Raw genomic sequence first — 25,134 nt, forward strand, 5'->3', positions numbered from 1 at the left:
GAGATGTGTGGTATTAGATTATGTTGGTAGGGTATTGGGACATGTTTTGTTGGTAGAGATCCTAACTCGTAGTTGTCTGATTGGTTGGTGGGGGGGTTCTAACGGTGAGATGTGTGGTATTAGATCATGTTGGTAGGGTATTGGGATATGTTTTTGTTGGTAGAGATCCTAACACGTAGTTGTCTGGTCGGTTGGTGTGGGGTGCGGGGAAGGGGTTTCATTCTCCAGCGTCTGGCCCAACTGAGATTGTTACTACTCACGAGGTTTCTGTCACAATTTCTTTTCACAATACCCGTGCATTGTACGGGTCGAGACTAGTGTTTATCATAACTCTAAAAACCGAGAAGCAGTTTAGGGTTCCGTCGAGCGCTGAAGTGGTGGAGATTTGCATTTGTCGATAAAGGAAAAGTTGAGATGGGAGGTCTGAGCTTCGAGGCTTGGATGTGGAGCGCTGGATGCTTCATATAGAGTTACAGGTACACTATTTTTTTCCCTGCATTAGTCTTCAAACTTCTTCTTCTGCCGCCGCAGCTACTTCAAGAAAACAGGGGTCCCTCCCCTCGTAGTTATAGTTTGTACTTCACCTGGAATTTGGAAAACATATGCTTTCTGTTCCTTGGAACATGAGATGACTGGTTGTTAGTATCCATGATGTTTTGATTGTTGTATCTGTGTTTCTGTTATGGGATTTATGTGAATTGTGAATTGTTACTTACAAATTACTTAGTTGGAAGTGATGTATTAACGGCTGATGGCATTTTTATGACTTATGTCATGGTTTGATTATCGTTTTTTTATTTGAAAATGATAGTTGTATTAGAAAGTGCGTTAATTGAAAACACGTTTGACTTTATTGTTTAGTCTCCATTTCATTCTAATGCTGGTTTTCAGATTCTTCCTTGTTCTTATATCATTGATTGATTATCAATTTTAGATTTGAATTTGATGCTGCTATTATTAGTAAGTGTGTTTATCGAGAACATGCTTGACATGACTGTTCAGTCTCATTTTTCTTTCCAATGCTGGTTTTCAGATTCTTCTTTGCTCTGAGGTTTCCTTATCTCGGGTCCATGGACCAGGTAATAGATATTGTTCTTGCAGTTTGTCATTCATTGGCCTTTTGGTTGCCTTCATTGTGTATTTGTGTTCTAACGTTTGTAAGTCTGGCAGTATGAGAAAGTTGAGAAGATTGGAGAAGGAACTTATGGTGTGGTGTACAAGGCTCGTGACCGTTTGACAAATGAGACCATAGCTCTTAAAAAAATCCGACTGGAACAGGAAGATGAGGGGGTTCCAAGCACTGCAATAAGAGAAATATCCCTTTTGAAAGAAATGCAGCATGGAAACATAGTCAGGTCACTCTAGCAATCCCATGTATCTGTATTAGATTTAGAGGCTGAATAGAAATACATTGTTTCTTTGTTTTCCATGGCATACAGTCATTACTTTATGGTTGGCAGGACGTTGATTTGTTGCTTCCCATATTATTATATATCAACAATGATATCAATATATTGAAAGATAAATTATGCTTCACTTTTGATTTATACTATCTCAAAGAGATTTGTTGATCTGAAAGGGCTCTCTAGACCATTATAGGAGGTTGGTGAGTCGTCTTTTATTCATTTTTTATTTTCATGGTACTTTAATCTTCAAAGCAGAGACAAGAGATAAGCCGATATGAGTTTTATATTCTAATCTAAATGCTGTACACCCTTACTTTATCAGAAAAAAAAAAACTAGAGATGTGCATTATGTAGCAGGTGTAGAGAGAACACCCACTGACCCACATAAAAACCCAGAAGTGACTGCCATAGTGAGAATATAAAAACTATAAATGCTGCTTACTCCTTGAATTTTAGTAAGAAAACAACAGATGAAAAAATCGGGCCTAACCATTGCATGTGGCAGTGGCTCCCTTATTGGCCAGATAATTTGGTTCTTCAATCTTGTTGTAGAAGGATGACTAAATAGAAATAGAGATCAAGAAATTGCACAATAATTGTTCCTCAAAGATGCATAATAACATCAACTTTTATAAGTGGAAACTTAAGATGGACAATTTGTTTGCTGAACATAAGATGGGCACCACAATTTGCCCCTTACGTAATTTTTGTTTATAATGCTAAGGAATAAAATAAAACAAGATACAAATAAAACAACCTCACTACTTGGAAAGCATGCATCACCTTGAATTTGCACGTGATAAAATCATAAATTCTCATGTTCATGTAAGTTTCTATCTTGGAGATCTTGGTAGGGGTTTAAGAGATTGTTAACGTGTAGAAGTTTTATTGATTTTCCTGAGAAGTTCTCTTGGATTTGGGACCAGGAGATCATGGCTTTTGCATCTAGATTCTAAACCATTACTGCCAACAGCTCCTTTTTAATTTTTATTCATTGATCAATAACATGATCAAAGGAGTGGAAATTGGGGCAAACTTGGGATTGGAGACCAAGAGATACTTCAATGTGGCCTTTTCTATTACATTGGTTTGAAATCCATAACAGGGGTGGGATTGAGGAGGATGTTTCCCATAGTAGGATGAGCAAAATGGAGGGATACATTTGGAATCATAGTTGTCAAGGCGATGCCTAGGTGACAAGGTGCCCTTGGAGGCTCACCTTGCCTAATCACAAGCTGTTTTGTACACTATGTTATAAAATACTTTTATATTCTTAATTTTTTGAGATTAAAATTATAAAATATACATTATTAAACTAAAATATTCATTTTGTGTGTTTATATACTAATTCCTTTTTATTATTGTCTTATTTGTTAGGGTTTTATTAACATAGACATTGCTAATGCTGTATTGAACCCTCAAAGACTTTAAAACCTTAACCAATAAGTAAGGAGGAACTTAAAATTTTGTCTAATCAACACATTTTTCTTCTTCTTTTCCTATAACAAAAAATGGGCATTCAGCCCCTATGTTTTTTGAATTTTCTTTTCTTTCTTCCTTTTCTTCTCATGAAGTTATACTTTTCTTATGAAAATTATGTATAATTATTAAGGAAATATAATTACGGAAACTAGGCAACTACCCTAGGATATATGTTTTTTACTTAAAAAAATCCATTGCCTAGGTGACTAGGAGACAAGGCGCCCCCTATTGCATAGCCTTGCCTTGGTGCCTTGAAATCCATGTTTGGAATCTTATTTGATAAGAGAATACTACTTAGGTTAAATGGAAAATTTCATAAAACGGCTATAACATAGTTTTCAAGGTGCCAAGGTGTCTCGTTGCTGAGGTGCCTGCCCACCTAGAAAATGAGAGAAATTCTGTCTCAAGCTAAGGATGTGGGGGCTATCTTCAACTGGGTTAAGAGATCAGCAAATGGGTTAGCTGACTATATGGCTAAACAAGGAATGCACTGAGATAAATCATTTTGGGCTTAGTTGTAATTGCTGTTATTGGATTTATGGTGTATGGATTCCTATCCATTAAACTTGTAATCCTTTTTCCTTAATCAATGAAATCAGTTGCTTATTCAAAAAGGGACTAAGTGTTGAGAGCCTAGGTCCTGGTAATGGCCTGTTCTAACTATAAAAACTATTGTTTCTCCTGTAGGTGTTGTAGCATCGGTTGTTGCACCCTAATATTTTAAAATGCCTGGGAGGCATATGCTTGGAGGCACTCCTCCATGCTAGGTGTCCCCAAAACGCCCTAAGGTGCATGCTGGAGGTGTTTATGCCTTTGCGGCGTATGCCTCATGCATCTTGTGCATGCCTTATACAAAAAGAAAGAAAAGAGGAAAGGAAAGGGAAGGGAAAGAAAAAGAAAAAAAGAAACAAAGGAAAAAAAGAGAAAAGGAAAGGGAAGGGAAACTCACTCACTTCACTTGCTCGCCTCTGCTTTGACAGGAACCCCCCCTCCCCCCCAATTTCATCCATCTTCATTCTTTCTTAATACAAACCATCTTCATAAAAAGAAACAAGGAAAAACAAGATGAGATCCTCCTTTCTCATTTACCTCTTAAGGGGGCTTTGTGCCTGGGAGGCTTACACCTTTTGCATTTTAAATCATTGGTTGCATCCTTGTGCATATCCTTAATTAGGTCCGCATATCTATTTAGAACTCTTCTTTTGCAAAACCAACCATATTATCTTCTTAGGGACTCTATCATACACTTTTTCTAGATTAATGAATACCATATGAAAATCTCTTTTCTTCTATTTGAACTTTTTGATCAGTTCGTTTTAAACTTTTTTCCCCATCAATTATCTTAATAGAAAGATACACACCTAGGAATTGAGATGGAGAGAGGAAAGTTCGTTTAGATAGTGTGATGGAGGAGGAGCTTGAAGGTTGAGGCAAAGATCTTTGTCTTGGAAGAAATCAAGACTAAGGGCTAAACACATTAAAGATTAGAGAACTGAAGACAACCACTGGTGGTAGTAGAAGAAGTGATTGCCTGACTCAAAGATTGTTTAGAGGGAGCTATCTTGACCAAGTGGGAGTGCAAATGGAAGAAAACAATGGAAACTGGAGGAAGGAGATATGTGATAGAAAGGAAGAGTAATACTAAAGGTAGATTTCTAGCTCTGTGGGACTTTTTTTGGAAAAGGGAGGAAATAACTCATGTGCATTCCTAAAGTAAAAAGAAGCGCAAGTCGAAAAGTAGTCCAGGTGATACGGGTTGTTGCAGAACCTGAGGGAGGAGCAGAAGACTATAGAAGATGCCCCAGAACTGTTAAAAGCAAACTCAAACAGGGAGTCTCTTGTGATGGGATAGATCATGAGGCTAACAAGTTTCAATGGTTCGATTAAAATGGTGATCAATCAGGGTAGGGGTAGTTGAGAGAAGTTGAGAGTGATCATGACTAAGGAAGAGCTTGACAATTGGTGACTGTTAGGTGAATCTATTAGCAGGGGTTTAAAGTTGAAGGGATCCATTATGCTAACTCCATTTGATAGAAGAAGGCGGTCTTGAATCTATTTGATGAGAGGATGGATTTTGATGTGTTAACGATTCACATGCGTGCAGGACAAGTGCTGATTTTAAGATGGCGTCCTTGCTCCAACTCTAAGGATTTTTTTTTCCATGAGAAAAGTATAATAGTTAGGCTCCTTGGCCTACCCTTTCATCTATGGAAAAAGGAAACCTTAGAGTTGATAGGATCAATTTGTGGAGGGGGCTTGGAGGGGCTTTTCTTGAATGACCTACACTCAACAACAATATAGCTAGAATCCATTCCTAGGAAGGCTGAGTTATTCTTCGATGGTTTGTCTTTTAATGTTTGGAAGGTTGCAAGCAGGAGGACAGAATGGTTGAGGAAGGTGCATTATGTGGCGAAAACTACGGATAGGGGTAAGAAGAAAATGGAAGTTAAAATTCTGGACAGGGGAAAAGAAGTGCACCAAACCACTATCTTTGGCTTCTATTAAAAAACTAGTCAAAAAGCATGTGGTAGATTTTACATGCAAGTGTTGATAGGTGGTTAACCTAATAGTGGGGTGGGTGCGAAGGAACTCAGTGGGGACAATGTATATGAACCGACTCGAGTTGACCTGGGGGAACCACTTGGGTTGAGGCTAGCATTTGGCAACTTAAAGCCATAGGTGAGGAATGATGGGCCTGGGCTGACTTTGGGAAAAAAGAGGTTGGACCCAAATATTAGTAGTGGGCCTCTTGAACTCAGAGAGGCACACACTGTAGTTAGTAAGCACATGAACTGACCTCTTCCAAAGCCTTGATGATAGACTCTACAAATGATCCATCATTGTGCAGCCCCAATCCTAACAACCATCACAAGGCTCCTGTTGTTTTGAGAACGATTAGGTTGGAATGGAACCCACTTGCCTTTTACTTAAAAAAAATGGAAACCCACTTGCTCAGATAACTCTACCACACCTGAGTGTCTGAATCCGAGGTATAAGAGAAGTAGGGCAGAAGATGAGGAAGGAGACAAGGGCTGGGTATCCATGTTAGATGGAAGTGATGAAGAAAATCGAGAACCTTCAAACATTTGTTGATAGTAGAAACCTGCTAAATTATTAGGAGATGCGGTCATTGGAACAGAGATATTGTTCGTGGAAGCTTCTCCGATTGACTCTAGTAGGAAGGATGTGGCTACCACTTGCAACAGGACTTCTAGTTTAGGAGAGGTGAATTGCTTGGTAACCCTGGAGAAGGTTGGTTCACACCCAAATCATGATAAAAAGAAAGGGTATACGTAATTGGGACAGAAACGTCAAAGCTTGTTAAGGATACCAACAGTCATGGGGCAGAACAGGTGGAGCCTTCCAAAGCACCTCCTCCCATACTCCTTTGCACAGTCAGTGATGGACCTGGTTCACCAGTTGCTGAAGCTCCTACAGTCCGATTGCCCCTTAACCCTCCTCCTAAAGGTATTAATGCCCCTTTTTCTTTGCAATTTCTAACATTGGGTCTCAGACAGGTATGGAAAATTTTCATTAAGTCTTTATTTCAACTAGTTGAATAAGACTATTGGATTTCCTCACAGCAAGATATAGAAAATCCTAGTCCCATCACAGGTAACTTTTATGATCTGGTCAGCCTATTATGAAAATGTCCTCTCAAGGGATAAGCTTTTTAGTAGGATATGTTTTTTTTTTTGATCAGTAATTAAAGTAGATTTCATTACCTAGAGAAAAAAGATATACAGAAACATGGGAAGCCTCGGCTACCAACAATAGAATACATAGACAAATTGGTGATCAGTCTCACAATTGAGCCCAGAAGCACTCTGCTCTATTTACCCCTTGCTTTGCTAGATGGTCAGCTAAGCCATTTGCCGACCTAGGAGCCCATTGAGATATCAGCTGCATATCCCTTGAGAACCTCTTGAAATGTTTGAATTTGTTTTTGAAAAATCAAGGAATCTTCTCGTTCTGCTTTAACAAACTTATTACTATTTTGGAGTCGCCTTCAACTATTAGCTTCCAAAACCCTATTTCCAAAGATTTCTGCATCCCATATAGTACTGCCTTCAATTCTGCTGTTACAGAGTTACACACTGCAATGGGACCTGAGTACAATCCCAAAATCACTCCGCTTTCATTCCTTAGAACCCCTCCAATTCCAGAGGGCCCCGGGTTCCCAAAACTACTTCCATCGAAATTTAATTTCAGGAAACCTACCCTTGGGGGTTCCTAGTCCTTTAGTGTCTTCCGCTTAGCTGAAGTTGAGGCTGCAATTGTTTTCCAGTTCCTTAATATATCATCAATAGAGAAATCTAAGAACAACTCCAAAGTCTTTATCCAGAAGGCCACTTTTGCCATGATCCCTTCAATTAATGCTTCCTTGCTTCTTTTCTTTTCCTCAAATATACGCTTACTTCTTTCCTCCCATAGGGTCCATATTATTGCTGCTCTTGTTCACCTCCACATCAGCCTTCCCCTCCTTTTTGGCCAGCTGAAAGTGGATCTATCAAACAACCTGTCCAATCTGTCTGGAGTATTCCGCCTGCACCCATAAAGAGAAAAGAACTGATCCCAAATACCACAAGCAAATGGACAGGAAATGAACAGGTGAAAAGCAGATTCACCATTGGATTCACACAAGCAGCACCAATTTGGGAGAGGCACCATCCAGGTCTCTTCCTCTGTAAAATATCACAAGTGTTGACTGCACCATGGAAGACCTCCCAACAAAAAGCACTCACTTTGGGGGGAATCGGATGACACCAGATCTCTTTGATTGGAAAGGGAGCAATTGGTTGAGAAGGCACAGACGACTTGAAAAACGAAGCACGACTGAAAACCCCAGAAGGATGTAGAGTCCAAATTCTATCATCTTGTTTACTTAGGTCTGGGAAAACCCCTTCAAGAATGTGTAGAAGGTTTGAAACAAGACCTAACTCATTGCCAAGGGAGAGGGGGGGCAGAAACTCAGAAATTGGCTTACCCTTAAGAGCAGAAAGGGTGAACAAAGAAGGGAAAGAAACCTTTAAAGGGCCTTCACCCACCCAAAGATCCTCCCAGAACTCGATCTTGTTACCTTGAAGATTTGGACTCTACATCCTTCTGGGATATCAGAGTTAAACATCTGTTCCACCATTCTGGTGGTTTAGACCACCACACATGAAACCTAAGAAAAGATTTAGCTTGCTGGGCCATACAGTGTGCCACGGAATGAGAGATACATACAAACATATTGCTATAAAAAAATCTAAGACAATCTCTAATTTGGCCCTCCACATCTAAACAAACTAAGTCAATTACTGAGAAAAACCATTCAAAATGTGGATAGCATTCAAGTAGTCAGACTCCATCTGGACTGATCTCCAAATTGCTTCCCCAGCAAAAAGCTGACTTCAAAAGGGCACCTGATTCAGCTTCCAGATAATCAGCCACATCACCCAACAAACCACCTGCCACAGAAATAAATACATTATTATCTACTGCATAAAGACCAAAAAGACCATTTATAAAAAAAAAAAGATCAAAGAAACCTTTACTATTGGCCACGACTCCTGCATCACATTTAATACAACTACCAGTAAACCTATTAGAATTGCAAACAAGATTTGAACTCAATCTTACACTTCCCAACATATCAGACTCGTCAGAAGCAATAGAAGAGAAGATATTGGAAATATGTGAAACCATCCACATCACTGGTTTATGCTTTTCATTAAGAAACATCCTCATTTCTAGTATACCAAATATATTAAAAAAGTAATTGCAATCCAATGAACCAAAATTAAAAAAACACATAACATCAACTCACAATAAAAAGTAATTGCAATCCAACCAACATGTCACACCTTTTTATTTACTTATGACAGAATTGAAAAAACTCAACAACAGAACCAAAATTAAGACTATTAGAAACAAAATCCCATGGACTAGCAAACGGGACTGCTCGAGCCAACTCAAAATAAACGAACAGATGAGGAACAGGCTTCATCCATTCCACACAAGGAACAACACAGGTCCCCAATAGTTCCCCTCTTTGCAAGTAAAGGTCTAGTTTTCATAAACTGTCTACAAACCCTGCATATAAAGAGCTTAAATCAAGAAGGATTTTCATCTTCCTTATTTTGTAGGTTGACAGTCCAATGGAACCACATCAAGCTTATCTTCATTAACATAAAACTGCTTAACTGTAAACTTGCCTTTAGAGTTTAAGACCCAAATGATTTTATCATCATTCCTTTGGCCAAAAATATTAGTATTAACAATATCCTGCGCATTCTCTGGAAAAAAACCCTTGTTCAAATTATCCAACTACCTTGATCTTCAATAAAAATTTAACACGTATGTTTCTCATTTCTTTATTTGGGGGTCCTATTTGGGGCTTTAAATTTATTATTCTTGAAGATCCAAGTATGATACCATACATTCGAACTAGATCTAGCATACACTAGAAAACCAAAATTATTAAGCTGAGACACAAGGGACCTCCCAATGCTGCTTTAAACACCAACCTGGAGGCTGAACCGTTTTTGCCTCCAGGTTGCAGGTCAGCAGTTTGACCATCCTGGTTGGACAGGTCAGACTGTGATACATTAACATATTATATATACATACATATATGTATAAACATGTATTATATCAATTAAATAATATATAATTGTATTCTAGACGTAAAGTTCAAACATCGCTTATAGAGGCTTTTGTAAAGATCAAAACATCAGCAAACAAAAGATGAGAAACCACAGGGAGCATTCTACAAATCTTGATACCATGAATTTTATTGTCCAACTCAGTCTTAATCATAACCTAGATAAACCTTCCATGGACCAAACAGAAAGATAAGGAGATAGGGGATCTCCTTGGTGCAAACATCTAGAGGGAACAAACATACCCTTAGGACTGCCATTGACTAGAACAGAAAAACTAATTGAAGACACACTCCAAAACTAATTGACACCTACTTGTTACAAAAACCTAGATTAAATAATCCCACTCAAGACTATCATATGCTTTAGAAATATCTGACTTTAACAGCCATATAACCACAACCAGATATCCTTTTCTTCATAAAATGAATAAGTTCTTGCACGATTACAATATTATCATGCATCAGCCTTCCTGGAACAAAAGCTGCCTGAAAGGGAGAAATACAATTCTAAATCTTCAATCTGTTAGCCACCAGTTTAGTTAAAATGTTGTATAATACATTACATAAACTGATTGGTCTAATCTTTGATTGTGGAAGGATTAGCATTCTTGGGGATTAAATTTATAAAAGTATGCCTTTTTTGATAAGTATAAAAGTATGTTTTTTTTCTTTTTATAATCTTTTTATTTTTATAAAACTCACAAACATATTGATAAATATCCTCATTTCATTCCAAAATTTTTGGTATATCAAAGCTGGAAACCATTTGGTCCAAGCACATTTGAACTCCCAATAGAATTCACCACTTCCAGAACCTTCTCCATATCAGGCACAGTCATTAACATCTCATTGTCAACCTCAAATATAACCAACTCAAATAAACTAGGGATAGGCTGAAAATCACCAACCCTCTTAGATTCAAAGAGATTTTTATGGTAATTATCCAAAATATTTGCACTATCTTCATCATTACTAAACCATCTTCTCAGGCTTATTAAAAAAAAATCATTCCCAAGTCATCATTTAACCAATCAATGCAATCCCTTTTCCTTCTAATGATAATAGATTTATGAAAAAAAAACTTGAATTCCTATCACCAAGTTTGAGCTAAAGCTTCCTGGACTTTTGCTTACAAAATATTTCTTGCTGAATTAACACTTTCTCTTTTACTTTAATCAATTCTCGAATTTGATCATCAATGTAATCATTTTGATCCTGGTCTCCAGTTCAGCATTTTTATCCTCAGCCCACCTCAATTTCTGATCAATATTCCTAAAATTTTCAAAATTCCATCTACAAAGCTGATTTTTAATCCTATATAATCAAGTTCCAAAATATTGATACACCCCAATATGCCGAAAGGGTATGTAGCGATAGATTTGATACTTTGAACCTTGTTTTTTTCAAAATTTCAGCTTGGGCCCATTTTTATGTGTTTTAATTATTAAAAGAGGTTTCCTAAAACACCTTAAAATAGGTGTATTGGAACCTAAAAGATACGAGTTGAACCTTGCATCTAATTTAATTTCAATTCTAGAACCAGCATAACTATTAATATTTTATTTCTAGCGACTATAATATTAATACATTCATTTTCCTCTAACCACATATCGAAAAATCTGAAAGGTTCAGGTTTTGAAACCAAACCAGAACCCATGGAAACAAAATTGGCTTTGATCTGATCTTCTAAAAGCGAAAACTGTGGGTGTCAGATTAGGGAACAAAGTCAAAAGCTCTTCATACAAGAAAGCTCTATCTAATTTCTTCCTAACACACACATTTGATTTCTTCCCATTAATCCAAGTATTCTTACCCCCTTTAACATTGTGTTAAGAATCCAGCAGGCCAAATTGAGGGTAAGCCCGGGACACAGAGCAATCAGGGCCACAGCAGGCCCAGTATTCACGAGACTGGCTCTCCAATCCAAGTCTCAAGCCACACCGAGCATCCAGCGAAGCCCATTAAGTATGTTTATGTAAGATGGCCACGTCAGCCAACTAACTGAGGCTTGATGGGGCCCTTAGACGTGAGCCTATACTCTCTGTTGTAACAAACTATAGAAGTATGTTGAACGAGAATTTGGGTCATCAAACTCCTTAAACAGAATTTCCCCCCTCTTCTCTCGTCTTTCTACTCTCCTTCCTTTTCCCTCTCTTCTCTGAATTAAGTCAACTTGCAATCAGAGCATCAGAGTTAGGTGGAGCCTAACGCATTAACTAGTACATGATTAAAACAGCCAATCAGATCATTCAGAATATACTCATATCTATTCAAAACAAAAGGATTTATAAACATATTATCATCACAATCATCAATAGAAACCGTACTCAGACTTCAATTAAGGTCCATGGTGGTGAACTTGCAACCTGTTGAATCTATACTATATTCTAACATGCTGTTGTCCACGTCAGATTGCTCATATTGCTTCCCAACCCTTTTAGAATTTTGTGGTTTTTCTGAAATTTAAAAAATACAAAATTAATTTGGGGCTATTTAAGTTCACCCACACCTAATTCAGTTAGGAAACTGAATGTAATGTGGGCATCTTTTTAAAATGTGATGCACGGGTCTCTTCTAGTTGAATACTAAATCCTCTTGGCTGATGTATCTGTATTGAGAGGATCTTCTATTTTGGTTTGATTTAGCTTTTGAGCTTGGTGTATTGTGTATTTTATTGCAACTTTTTTGCTTCTTGTTAATGACGAGTTAATTGATTCTATCTAACAGGTTGCAGGATGTAGTTCACAGTGAAAAACGCTTGTATCTTGTTTTTGAATATCTGGACCTGGACTTAAAGAAGCACATGGATTCTTGTCCAGAGCTTGCAAAGGATCCACGTTTAATTAAAGTGCGTGAGATGCCCTCCCCTCCCTTCTAGATATTCATGCAGTTCTATAGGAAGACATACTTGATGGGTCTTCAGGGTTTAGCTGCTACACTGAGACATTCTGGAACCATTTCCCCAAGAGGATTATATTTCTTGATAAAATTCTAGGAGGATTCATAACTGATTTTTCATTTTAGTTTAGCATATTTGATTGCATTTCTTTACAATAGGCCAAATGTTGAATTGGTGATGAGGCTAAAGTTGTAGTTTAACTTCATTTATTGACTTTCCTCCTGTCTTGCAGCTGTTTCTATATCAAATTCTTCGTGGAATTGCTTATTGCCATTCCCATAGAGTTCTACACCGAGATTTGAAACCTCAGAATTTGCTTATAGATCGTCGAACCAACGCTTTGAAGCTTGCAGACTTTGGATTAGCCAGGGCATTTGGTATTCCTGTTAGGACATTCACTCATGAGGTATCAACTTGAGGTCCAGTTGAAATTTTGAATTTTCTCTTCAATGGCATCTTATTATTATTCTTTATAAATACAAATCTCATCCTTTGATTCCTTTTTTTACCCAGCATTGTGAGTTCTAAGAAACTTTTAGGCTATTTACTCGTTCAACCATTTTGCTCAGAAAAGAATTTATAAAAGATTAAGTTAATCTATAAAACTGTATAGGCTATTTATACTTGCCTCTCTGTAACAACTAAGGGGGTGTTAAAAGTACTAGTGTTGTTAGGTGGCAGGGTATTATAATCATTTAATAATGTTTTAATTTAAGGAGGGTATTTATCTAAATGTACTCTGTTGAATAAAAGATACATATACTTGATATATACACTTGGTTGGCTGGTGGGTGAGAGTTGTGTGGTATATATATATATATATATATTATCTCTTCTTCTCTCTACTATACTTCTGCTAGGGGTGAGCATTATTTGGTTAAAACTGAATTACTGAACCGAAAATTTTGGTTTTGGTTTTTTTTGGTTCTGTTTTTTTGGTTTTTGGATACTTCGGTTCGGTTAATTTGGTTTTTTGCAATTTCGGTTTTTGGTTTCGGTTTTCAGATTTAGAAATTCAGTTAACCGAAAAAACCGAATTAACTAAAATTCATTATATAATATATAATATATAATATACAATATATAGTATGCTATATATTTATATATTAATGTATTATAATGAAATTAAATTTCATAATATATATTATAGGTTATAATATATAATATTATATATTATATAAATTCTGTTTTTAACCAAAATAATTGAAAACCAAACCAAAATTTTCGGTTTGGTTATTTCGGTTTTATTGTAATTCGGTTTCGGTTCGGTTTTCATTTTTTTTTATTTCGGTTTTAAAAATTTTGGTTTATTTGGTTTGGTTTTTAACTGAATAAACCGAATGCTCACCCCTAACTTCCGCTCTTTATTTCTTCTTTCTTTTTCTGCTCCGGGTTACTTCAATGGTATCAGAGCACTGTTAGTGACCTGGATTAATCTCATTCACCTATTCTTTTCTGCTCCTCCTTTGGGTACAAAAAAGATTTTGCGGCAAAGCTGTTATAGATCTTGGCTGAACTGAGACAACTGTATATTGGGTTGTGGCAAAATTATTTATGGTGGTTTGATGAGCCCCTCTAATCAATAGTTCGAAGAGGGTTGTGGTGGTGTTTCAAGTGATTGATGGTGTTGTGAATGTGGAAAACCACAAATGATCAGTAACAAGGTAATGCTTTCTGCATGCTCTTGAATTGTGAGAGGTGGGCAGCATTAGATAGTTGGTAGTTAAGTTATTGTGAAGTTGTGGTGTTCACAGAAAGTCCTAGCAGCTTTTTATGCTATGAAGTGTGCTGATTTATGTTAATCTGATGATATTATAGTAACTTGTGGTTATAGTCTTGAATTTTGCCTACAGGGTGTTTGTTTAGTGCTCTTAGTGTGGTTAGCAAGCTGCAATCTTTTGATAGTTTGATTGTTTGTTAGAAGGTTATCTCGAGATAAAGTAGAGAGATGGTGGCTAAGGTGGCGTTTGATTACACCTTTTAGATGTCTGATGTCTGAAAATTTTGCTTTTCAGACCCCACCAATGTTTGGGTTTAGGTCTGACTAGAGGATCTGAAACACAAATTCCGATCTGAAATGGTAAGTCCAGGTTTCCCGTCTTACCAAAATCAGATGCATTTATTGTTATTTAAATAATGAATAATATTGTTTATTTATTTTCATAAATAATAGCATTTATTAATAATATTTATTTAATAACATTATTTAGTAACAGTAATAATATTTATTTAATAAATAATAAAAGCTACTTAAATAGTATTTAATAATAATGAATATTAGTATGCAATATTTATTTTTAGTTATTTAATTAATAATAATATTTTTTATTTGTATAAAGAATAATAGTTAATATTGATATTTATTTAATATAATCTAATCATAATAATAAATCAGTATTGTTATTAATATTTATTATTAATTAATAAATATATTTATTTCTTTATTTAAATAAATAATAATATTAGTAATAATAATTATTTAACAATAATAGTAATAAAAATAATATTATTCTAAAATAATAAATGATTTCACTTTAATTTAAATAAATAATAATATTTAGTATTAATATTTATATAGTAATAAGAATATTTAATAATATGCTTATTAGTAATAATTAAAATATTTTATTTATTATTAGTTAATAATAATAAATAAATAATATTATTAATTAAATAATAAAGAATTATTTATTTTAACGAATCATAATATTTGTTTATTAATAGAATAGTAATTTATTTAATATTTCTTTTTATTATTTATAATATTATAAAATAGGATATTTCTAAGGGTAAAATAGCAAATGCCACAGTTTCAGATGTTGGACAATTGCTCCAACTCAAATGATCTTATCTTTTCGGAACCTTTAAAAAGCAGAAAATCATTTCTACTTCTTTTTACATTTCAGACCCCAATAACTTGACTTTTCAGACTTAAGATTATCAAACGCCACCTAATTGGTGATAGCAAATCTGGAATGATATTGGATTCAGAAGTGGTTGGAATGATGGCATCAGTGAAACTAAATGGACAAAATAATGTACCATGGGCCAAATCAGTGGAGGTTTTCCTTTGTCAGGAAAGGGATAGCCAAGTATATTAGGGAAAAGAAGCCTAAACCCGAATCTGCAGGGAGCCTAGAATGTGTAAATCTTATGTTTCTGGAATCTGGGTATAGCCAAAGAAATACAGAATTATGTAAAGTTTTATTCTGGACAGAAACAATGTATCAAGGATTGTCCAGTTATATTAGGAATATTTCTCTCTTCAACAAGATGATAAGGTGCTGAGGAGTATATCTACACAGCTACACTACAGAATTTGAGAAATGAGTTGAATGTGTATCAACCAGTATCTACAGACTTGAAGGCTCAGTGGCAGTACCCAAGTTACAAAGTATCAGAAACACAAGGTGTCTTGGGAAGGCAATTTTAATAGGATACACTTTAGCATGCATGGATATGGATGAAAAAAACAAAAATATGCATGGTGGATACACTAGGGAACTCAAATAAATCTTAAAAAATGTGTTAGTGACAATAATTACAAATTATATATGACTATAATTAAGTTAATGGATGAAAAAAACAAAAATACGCATGGTGGATACACTAGGGAACTCAATTAAATCTTAAAAAATGTGTTAATGACAATAATTACAAATTATATATGACTATAATTAAGTTAATTAAACATAAAAGCCATACTTAATGGTTTATAAGAAGTGAGATATCAGGACACAATTGGTAACCATTGTAAAATAATGGAAAAACTAAAATGTGTATGCATATACCCTTAGTTTCCCGAAAATTGATATAAAGTATCTTAATATTTGTTAATATATAAATTTTAATAATCGATTTTAGAATTTATTGACAAACATCTACTAAGAAGAGAAAATTTCTTAATGTGTAATTGTGTATGTATGTATATACACTTATTGCATACGATTATAACAAGAAAATAGAGCATGGCATAGTGATGGACTTGTGGTCATTAAAACCTAATGGCTAGGGTTCAAATCTTCCTATTGCCTACTTGTAGTTTTTCATACTAAAAATTTTTATTGATAAAAAAATTGCATGTCATTCAAATCAGGCGCTAGTATGGCATGCTGAATTTGAATTTGAAAACTTGCCTTAAATGTACGACTAATTAACGAGAAAGGTTAATGTGAGAGATGGAGTAATTGTCTTAATGCAAGAGTAATTAACAAAAATGATTAATGAGAGGGAGTAATAATTTGTAAAGTATTGGTCTATATAGACCTAGAACAGCCTGATGCAGGTTCATGTTGGCTTGATATAGATGAAAAGGAACAGAACAAGTGATTTCTATACGTTTTGTATATCAGGCCCTCGTTGGAATGATATGTATCAGCCAATACAGTCCATTATGTTGTAAAATTTTAAACTTTGATAGTACTGGATGCACCTAGATGTTGCCAGATTTTATCTGGATTGCAGTCTAATTATGAGCCAGTTAGAGCTTGAATCCTTTTAGTGGCAGTTTCTCTCCTCTTTCAGAGGTGTTTTTTTGTATTAAAGGGGTGTTTACCACATAGAATGATCTTCCTTCTCATGTAGAGAGATTTGCCTTAGATGTGGCCTGAGGAGGTAGTAGAGGAGGGCGTAGTAGAAGTGGGAATGTGAGAGGTGGTGGCCATGGAACCAGAGGTGGATATGGTGGTATACAAGTAGCATGTATAACATATGCTTATATATTATACATATATGCACATGTATGTATGTGTGTGTATACATATGTGTGTTTTAAAATAAGTAGGACCACTAGAATATATGATATCACTAAACTTAATAAAAATAGAAGTGCAAATCAGGGAACAATTAGGATTAGAGACCACTTATAAAAAATTAGGATTAGTGACCAAGAGATAACTAAATGTGACCTTTTTTCTCCATCTTTCTTCAATAATTCATAACAAGAGATACTGAGGTGGACGTTGCTTGTAGAATTAGAGCAGGATGGGCAAAATAGAGGTGTGGAGTTTTATTTATTGGCTGAAAGATGAACTGGACTAGTGCATGGTGTTTGAAATGTGTTGTTGGGAAGTAGAGGCTAAGAACTCTTTGAACAATGGACGCGTTTTTGAATGAGGAAGAAAGGTCAACAAGGCAATGATGATGAAAGAAATCTTTGTGAATTCGAGTGAAGAGTCTTTGAGAGGGTGAAGTGGTTAGAGAAGTGTCTAGTGAGTCAATTCGTGAACTTTGATCTTGATGAAGTAGAGGTTCTGAGATGGGTGGAGTTTAAAAGAAGTCATTCGTGTGAGAAAATTGAATGCAGGCTTCTTTCTTTTTATTTTTTATTTTTTGTAGCAAGGAAGAGGCAAATGAAGTCTTGGAGAGAGAAACTTCTAAGCTTAGGATGCTAGACCTACGACTATGTAGATGGAATCCTCTTGTGGGTGCAATTCGAGAAGTAGGAAGTAGAATCCTTGTTTGGATTAATGCCTTTGGGATTCCTCTTCATGCCTGGAATCTTAATACGTTTTGTGCCATTGGGAATGCCTGTGGTTGTTTGAGAAGGGTTGATGCCCGAGCATATAAGTTGAATATGGTTGTAACAAGAATCCTGGTTGAAGTAGAGAACCTTCACTTGATTCCCCTGAGCCTAGTGTGAAACTTTGTTGGGGAGTGGTATAGTTTGAGGTTAGTTATGGAAGGTTGTGTCTTGCTGCGTTGGCTTAAAGTAGATTAAATGATTTTTTCCTATCGAACTCAGGAGTAGGTCTGTTTGCAGAGGAACTGGGGGAATCGATTGAGCAGGGAATTAGAGGTCTAGGGGAAGAAGATGATGGAAATTGAAGGGTTGGGCAGGCGGATAGTCAGGAGGGGGAGAGGGGAGAATCTGGAAACATGGGGGGTGAAGTTGTAATTTTTCAAGAGGGAGCTGAGAAGTCTTCAATGGAGAAGGGACACATGGATGGACCGATGGAGCTTTTAAGAGGGGGAGCATTTCCGATAAAGCTAGTTGCTCTACCTCGAGTTTGAAATCGGCTCAGTATAAGAGTGGGTCCCACAAGTTTAGGAGATTTGTGTGCAACTTTAAGATGGGTGGGTCCTGTGTCTTCGGTAAAGGTAAGTTAGGATTTTGAAAGGGGAGAATCAAGAGAAGAACTAAAGCAAGGCTTGGGTGTCTTTTAGAATCCACCGGAAGAAGGTCACGATAGCCATTTCATTGGAGGTGGATGTTTCTAGCACCCAATTTATTGGGCATGGATCAGGGGCAGGTAAGATTTTTTTTGAGTTTGAGCGAGGTGTTCTTGTCTCTTAATGAAGCTAAAGGTAAGCAAGATCCGCTTTCTTCATCTCCATGCTTGGGTCTAAGTAAGGAGAATGTGGGTATTGTTGCTTGTCTGCAGGAGGAAGGCTTGGAGAAGGAGTCAGTAGTGAGCAAGGGTGGGGTGGAGAAGGTGGAGGTAGGGTTGACCATCGAAACCAAGGTAGGGGAGGAAGGAGACATCATTGAGGTAGGAAGTGGCTTTTTTGAAACTGAGGGAGAGAAGGGGATTGCTTTGAACCTCCAAGATAAGTTAATTAGGAATGGTGTCAGTTATGAGGTTTCCAAAGTGGTTGTTGGAAGATTGGGATTGGATGTGGGTCGCGAGGTAAGAAGAGGTTGATTGGAAGTGGTAAGGTCTTGGAGAATCCTAAGATGACGATAGTTTCAAACAAGCTTAATGTGATTCACGTTATGAAAGTTTTTTCAATATTTAAAGATGGTTTGGTGGGAGATGGGCTGACCAATAAGTATAAAAGAATTTACAAAAGAAATGGGGTTAAAAATAACTCCCCGAGTCTCGAGAACTTGTGTTTGAAGTTGTCCCTCTCTTCCGAAGGGGCTAGAAAGGTTTCCTCTATGGTGGATTCCCAAAGAATGGATTCAGAAGTGCCTGACCGTTCAGAAAAAAAAATCGGTCCGATGCTATTTTGAAAGAGGTTTCGGTTGAAGTGACGGCGGGGGATAAGGCAACATAGGAAAGAGGAGTGGACTTGAAGACTCTATTTGATAGAGAGGTGGAAATTGGTAAGTATATGGGCTTGTTCCTTTTAGGAGGAGAGGAGTTTGCTACAAGAGCTTTTGAAGCTATGGAGAAAAAGAGGAAGTTGGAAAGGTTCCTGAAGCGTTAGGGGGAGAAATATGGGATGAGAAAGGAGGTACGGATGAGTTTGATGAGGCGGAAGTTTGATCTGTGCATAAGATTTGATTGGCTGGTGCAGTGTCTGCTGTGTAAATGCTTTCTCATGTTTTTCTTTCTTTGTTTCTCCTTTGTTGTAGGCGGTTAGATGAAGTAGTTGTTGGGTCTGGGGGGTGTTATCTTAACACTTGCCTTTAGCCTGTATTCAACTTTTCTTTTTCAATAAAATTTTCTTGTTACCTATCAAAAGAAAATGGAGGGGTGCATTTGGAGTTTTATGTGATATGACAAATACAACTTAGACCTTGTTTTTTTAAACTGTACAAGGGGGAATTGGTCAATGGGGAAGTTGACCAACTTTCCTGCATTCTTTTGCATGGAATTGTAAAAGTGCATTTATTTTCCTGCTCGATTAAATTTTTAGGCCACTTTCTTGTGTAAGTGTTAACCTTCTCCCAATTGGGTAAACCACTTTCCCATGTAGGGGAAAAGTTGGCTAAACTATTGTGGAACTAAAATGCCCCTTAGCACACAAAAGTTAGGGCTTTTTTGGGAAATTATCTCACTTACTCAGCTAGCAATTTTTGACAAAAGAACACAGGGAAATGCATTTACTTGAGGTAGTGCATTTACCCGAGTATGTTCATGGGAAAAGAATGGGCCTAACATTAAAATGGAATTTCTATAAATCAGTTGTAACTTGTAAGGGTGGACACGAATCAAGCTATTTGTGAGCCATTTGAGCTCGTCTCACAAAAAATTCAATTCAACTCATTTCAAATTGAGCTTTGAGCTGATATCCAGCCCAATACATAGGCTTGATTGCTAATAGAGTTGAGCTCTAATGGTAGGAAGTTTGCGGACCTAATCAAGCTTATATAATATTTTTAATTCTTTTATGTATAATAAGGACTAGTTTTTGATATGTACCACTTTTAATTTTTTTATATGAGGCTTGGTTGATTGTCAAGCTCGAGCTAAGCCAAGATCAAACATATGAGCTTTTGAGTCAAGTTGAATTCGAACTAGTATTTCTAGATCGAATTGAGCCCGAGCCGAGTCTCGAGCCTTATGCTTTTCTGTTGAACCAAGATCAAATAGTCTAATATTTGGCTTGGCTTGGCTCGTATCAACCTCTATTGGGCGGGTACCACTGAGAGTGCATCAGGTGCAGCTTCCGCTGCAAATAAGGAGTGCAGGATGGAGGAGTATGTCATTATTTAGATGGATAGACTGGGGTGAGGCTAGGGTGTATTAGTGAGGAGAATCACTAATGTAGCTAGCTGAAGCCTGGGCTGCGTTAACAGGTACATCATCATCGAAGGTGACTTGAAGCTAGTTATTGATAGTCTGAAAAGGATTTCCAGCCCCCCGTGGAGAGTGCGTCCAATATTGAAGAATGCAGAGATTTAAGGGGGAGATTAGAGGGAATGGTTGAGTATCGTCACATCTACAGAGAAGGAAATATTGCTGCAGCCTGGCTAGCTAACTATGCACACACCAATGAAGTATCTATCAGCTCCATTCCTAGGCCTTTAAGTGTAATCACTTGCTTTGATTTATGGGGATGTGCTACCCCCTGTTTGTGTAGCCCCTTTCTGGTTCTATCAAAAAAAAAAAAGTGAGGAGAACATAGTTTGTCAAGGCAATGTCTAGGCGACAAGGCACCCTTGGAGTCTCGTCTCGCCTAATCACCAAGCAGTTTTCTATAGCGTGTTATAACAAACTTTTTATATTTTTAATTTTTTGAGGTAATAATTATAAAATAGACATTTTAAACTAAAATATTCATTTTGTGTGTTTATATTCTAATTTCTTTTTGTTATTTTCTTATTTGTTAGGGTTTAATCGACACAAATATTGCTAAATGCTGTATTGAACCCTCAAAGACTTCAAAACCTGAACCAATAAGTAAGAAAGAACATAAAATGTTGTCCGATCAACACGTTTTCTTCTTTTTCTTTACTAATTTTGTGTTTTCCTATAACAGAAATAGGGATTCAGCCCCTATATTTTTCGAATTTTCTTTTCTTCTTTTTCTTCTCATGAATATGTTGGAATGTGTTGATTTTCTATACTTTAACATGAAGTTTATACTTATGAAAATTATGGATATTTCTTAAGGAAATATGATTATGGAACCTAGTGAACTACCCTAGGATACATGTTTTTACTTAAAAAAAAAATCCATTGTCTAGACGATTAGGCGCTCCCAGTTGCCTAGCCTCGCCTTGGCACTATGAAAATTATGGTGGAGAATCACTGAATCAATCTAACTTGCTTATGTGTTTTAATGGTGAGATATTGGGTTCAATTCCTAAAGAGGCTTTGGTCACTGATCCAGGATGATTGAGTCAGTGCCTTGAGAGAAGGGACAGGGTTGTTATAAATCATTGTTTGGTCAATATTACTAAAATCTTCTCTAGATTGAAAAGTGGGACATGTGGTGTTGGTCCCTGCCAAAGTTTTAAAAGGGTTACAAAAGGCCCAGGGGTATGTGCTAGAAAATTAGAAATAAGTGCTGTTTGTAATCCTGAGATTTTGTTTATTTATTTATTTATATTTTCTTTTTGGGGGGGTTTTGTAATTGAGCCATTGAGTTTTGTAATGTCATGCAGTGGATGTACCAATGAGTGCTGATCTGTGTAGGCAAGTGTTTGGAGTGCATTTATTTTATTGGTTATTCCTTTTCACCTGTCTTGTTTGCTCCCTTTTTCTTTTGGAATAGCTTTTTATTCATCTAGCAAAAAAGAAAAGAAAAAGGAAATTGAAATGCATGATGTTGTCTTGTACAAGTATATTGTGTATTTCAGGCACGGGGCAGGGTTTTCATAACATGTCTAAGAAATTCTGTTACATGTTTGTTGTGCATGACAATGCAGATATTGCACCACCTTTATATCCTGATCATAGGTTCAACTGTAACTGCTTTAATTTGTGTCATACCTTGGTAAATCTTCTTTTCAGGTTGTAACACTGTGGTATAGGGCACCAGAGATCCTACTTGGTTCCCGCCATTACTCTACCCCTGTTGATGTGTGGTCTGTGGGTTGTATATTTGCTGAGATGGTGAACCAGAAACCTTTATTCCCAGGAGACTCTGAAATTGATGAACTGTTCAAGATTTTCAGGTGTGCAATATCTTGGGTCTGGAGCTACAGAACCTGAAGGTTGGTCTGAGGCCCCTATAATTTGCCATTTATCTCATGCTCATAGGATTGGGATCCATTGTTTATTGGGCTCATTAAAAGAGTCAGATCAACTCAAGGATGTTCCAGAATAGTTATTTATTTATTTATTTTTGTCGTTCTGATTGTGAAGTGCTGATTTTTGGCATATGGAAATCCCTTTGGTGGGATCAATCAAATACTTGATCTGTATCCTCTGTTCAATGAGATATCTGGCAAATTTGGGGATTTTAGACCCCTTTTACTAAGGTTTTAATGCTTACTCACTTATCAGGTTTCTGCTCATCTGAGTTCTTACTGTCCTCCTTGCTTGTATTCTATACTTACATGTGGTCTCATTATGAAGATATTTGGGTACTCCAAATGAAGAAACATGGCCTGGGGTGACCTCATTACCTGATTTCAAGTCTGCCTTTCCTAAGTGGCCTCCTAAGGTGAGTTGGATTTAATATGGTTGTCCTTGCGTTAATCCTCTTTGTTTTGTAGGAGATTTACACTGTGGTTCCTCTGTTCTGCAGGATCTTGTAACTGTGGTCCCAAACCTTGAACCAGCTGGAATTGATCTTCTTTCTGTAAGTATGAATTTTTTGATATATTTTATGAAAAAAGTAGTGCTCATAGCAGGCATAATGGCATACCCTTTTAGTGATAATGTTAAAAGCACACATCTTTCTAAAAAACCTGTATGTGCTTATTAGCGTTTTCCCCATCATCGCACACCATTGGTAGGGAACATTCTGGTTATTTGTGGTTGCCACTGGTATTTGAGTTGTACTAGACCCACAACAGGCTAGTGAAAGAGAAACACCACAGTTTTCCATTAAAAGATATGCACAACTGTGGAGTGTGGAGGTTGTCAAAGATCCTCTGGGGCTTCTGCCCGGGTTAGGGGGCAACCTTGCTCAGCACGTGTCTGAAGTATTAGTATCTTTTGTGATGTTTTTGCCTTTGATCCTATAGTAAAAATTGACAGAGATTTGTGTTTTCTGTTTCTCATCATTTCTGTACAATTGCCCCAGAAAATGCTCTGCTTGGATCCGACCAAAAGAATTACTGCACGGAATGCACTCGAGCATGAATACTTCAAGGATCTTGGATTTGTACCTTGACCCTCCCTCTCCTCTCTATAATGGTGCTCCACAAATTGTCTTTGAGTATGTTGATATAGTAGCGATTCATGGGGTTTGATTGTGTGAAAATTAGCGCTTTCTTTCAATGTATTCTTTTCTTTTTTCTGGTTCAAGAGTTCAAGACACATTAAACCATTGCTCGAGTCTGCAATCATGGAATTGTGGTCTCTGTTGGGATTTTCATGTCTCAAGGAAACTATGTAAATGGTATTCACTTTTGATACGCTTGCAAGTGGATCTTCATGCTTATTTGGAAACTTCTTTCTTCCCTTGTTCTGGAATTATTACTCTACTCAAAAAGACGCATATGAAGACGTTTGAAATTATCTCGACAACTAACTTGGATATTCAAATTTTCTGATTTCTATTTTGCTGGGGGGTGGGGGGGCATTCAGAATTAAGTAACTTTCACAGAAGCCAATCAAGCTGCGGACTGGATGGCGAACCAAACTCTTTATCTCCTCTTCACACTCAGCTCTTCCTTTATCGTTAGGGATTTAAGTTCTATTTGTTTTTGTGATGCTTGGGGCGAGTTACCCCCCGTCTTGTGTAGTTTTCTATTTCTAAAAAAAAAAGAATTAAATAACTACTGTATCATGATTTTGAATGGTCATGGAATAGAATTTAGAACCCAAGGTTTAAAGTAGCGATACAACACTCCTGATATAGAGTATATTGTATCTGTATTCATGGTCATGGATATGGGATACACCACAATTAGGTATATATTCCATGAGTCGTGTGTATCAACATGATACCATATTGTGTCGTATTGGTGGATATAGTCTGATATGCATCAATACAGAAATGTTTTGGTGCCCAGTTTGATGAATAAAACATATTTATCATTTAAAAAATAATGGTATTATTTATTTAAAAATACTAAATAAATTAAAATAGAGTGATAATTAAAGTGTGCATTTTTCATGTATTTCCATAGCATATTCAAGTGTTCTGTATGCATTTCCCTAGTATATCCCAGTGTTTTCATGTCTTTCATATGTATCCATGTATTTCCAAAATATATTTGTATCTGTATCTGAGATGTCTGATATGGTATCTGATACCAATACTTTGATCCTTGAAGCAAATAAGAGCTAATTGAGAGAGGTTAAATATATAGCAAACAAGAGGTAATCACAGAATATGTACAACTATGTATACAATGGATAGTTGGTATGGGGTGGGATATAGCGGTCTGGATGAGTTGGAGACAAAAT

At 36.6% G+C, this 25,134-nt stretch overlaps 1 protein-coding gene across 1 annotated transcript; it reads left to right on the plus strand.

Annotated features, from left to right (window-relative positions):
- The first annotated feature begins 242 nt into the window (after positions 1-242).
- Positions 243-24,171, plus strand: LOC148855617 (cell division control protein 2 homolog). Its single transcript, XM_088982884.1, has 9 exons — positions 243-476; positions 1,034-1,079; positions 1,171-1,355; positions 12,265-12,385; positions 12,669-12,842; positions 22,564-22,727; positions 23,131-23,218; positions 23,303-23,356; positions 23,804-24,171. The coding sequence occupies exons 2-9, from the start codon at positions 1,071-1,073 to the stop codon at positions 23,891-23,893; spliced, it is 885 nt and encodes a 294-aa protein (XP_088839010.1). The 5' UTR covers positions 243-476; positions 1,034-1,070; the 3' UTR covers positions 23,894-24,171.
- Positions 24,172-25,134: the final 963 nt, after the last annotated feature.

Source organism: Nelumbo lutea, chromosome 4, assembly GCF_056320005.1.
Source record: "Nelumbo lutea isolate HS-2025 chromosome 4, American lotus-T2T, whole genome shotgun sequence".
NCBI classification, from domain to species: Eukaryota; Viridiplantae; Streptophyta; class Magnoliopsida; order Proteales; family Nelumbonaceae; genus Nelumbo; species Nelumbo lutea.

Excerpts from the sequence above, each read along its gene's own strand:
- LOC148855617 (XM_088982884.1), top strand. Across the intron at positions 12,386-12,668 it reads AGGATCCACGTTTAATTAAA|CTGTTTCTATATCAAATTCT; the intron begins GTGCGTGAGATG and ends CCTGTCTTGCAG. Across the intron at positions 12,843-22,563 it reads TTAGGACATTCACTCATGAG|GTTGTAACACTGTGGTATAG; the intron begins GTATCAACTTGA and ends TCTTCTTTTCAG.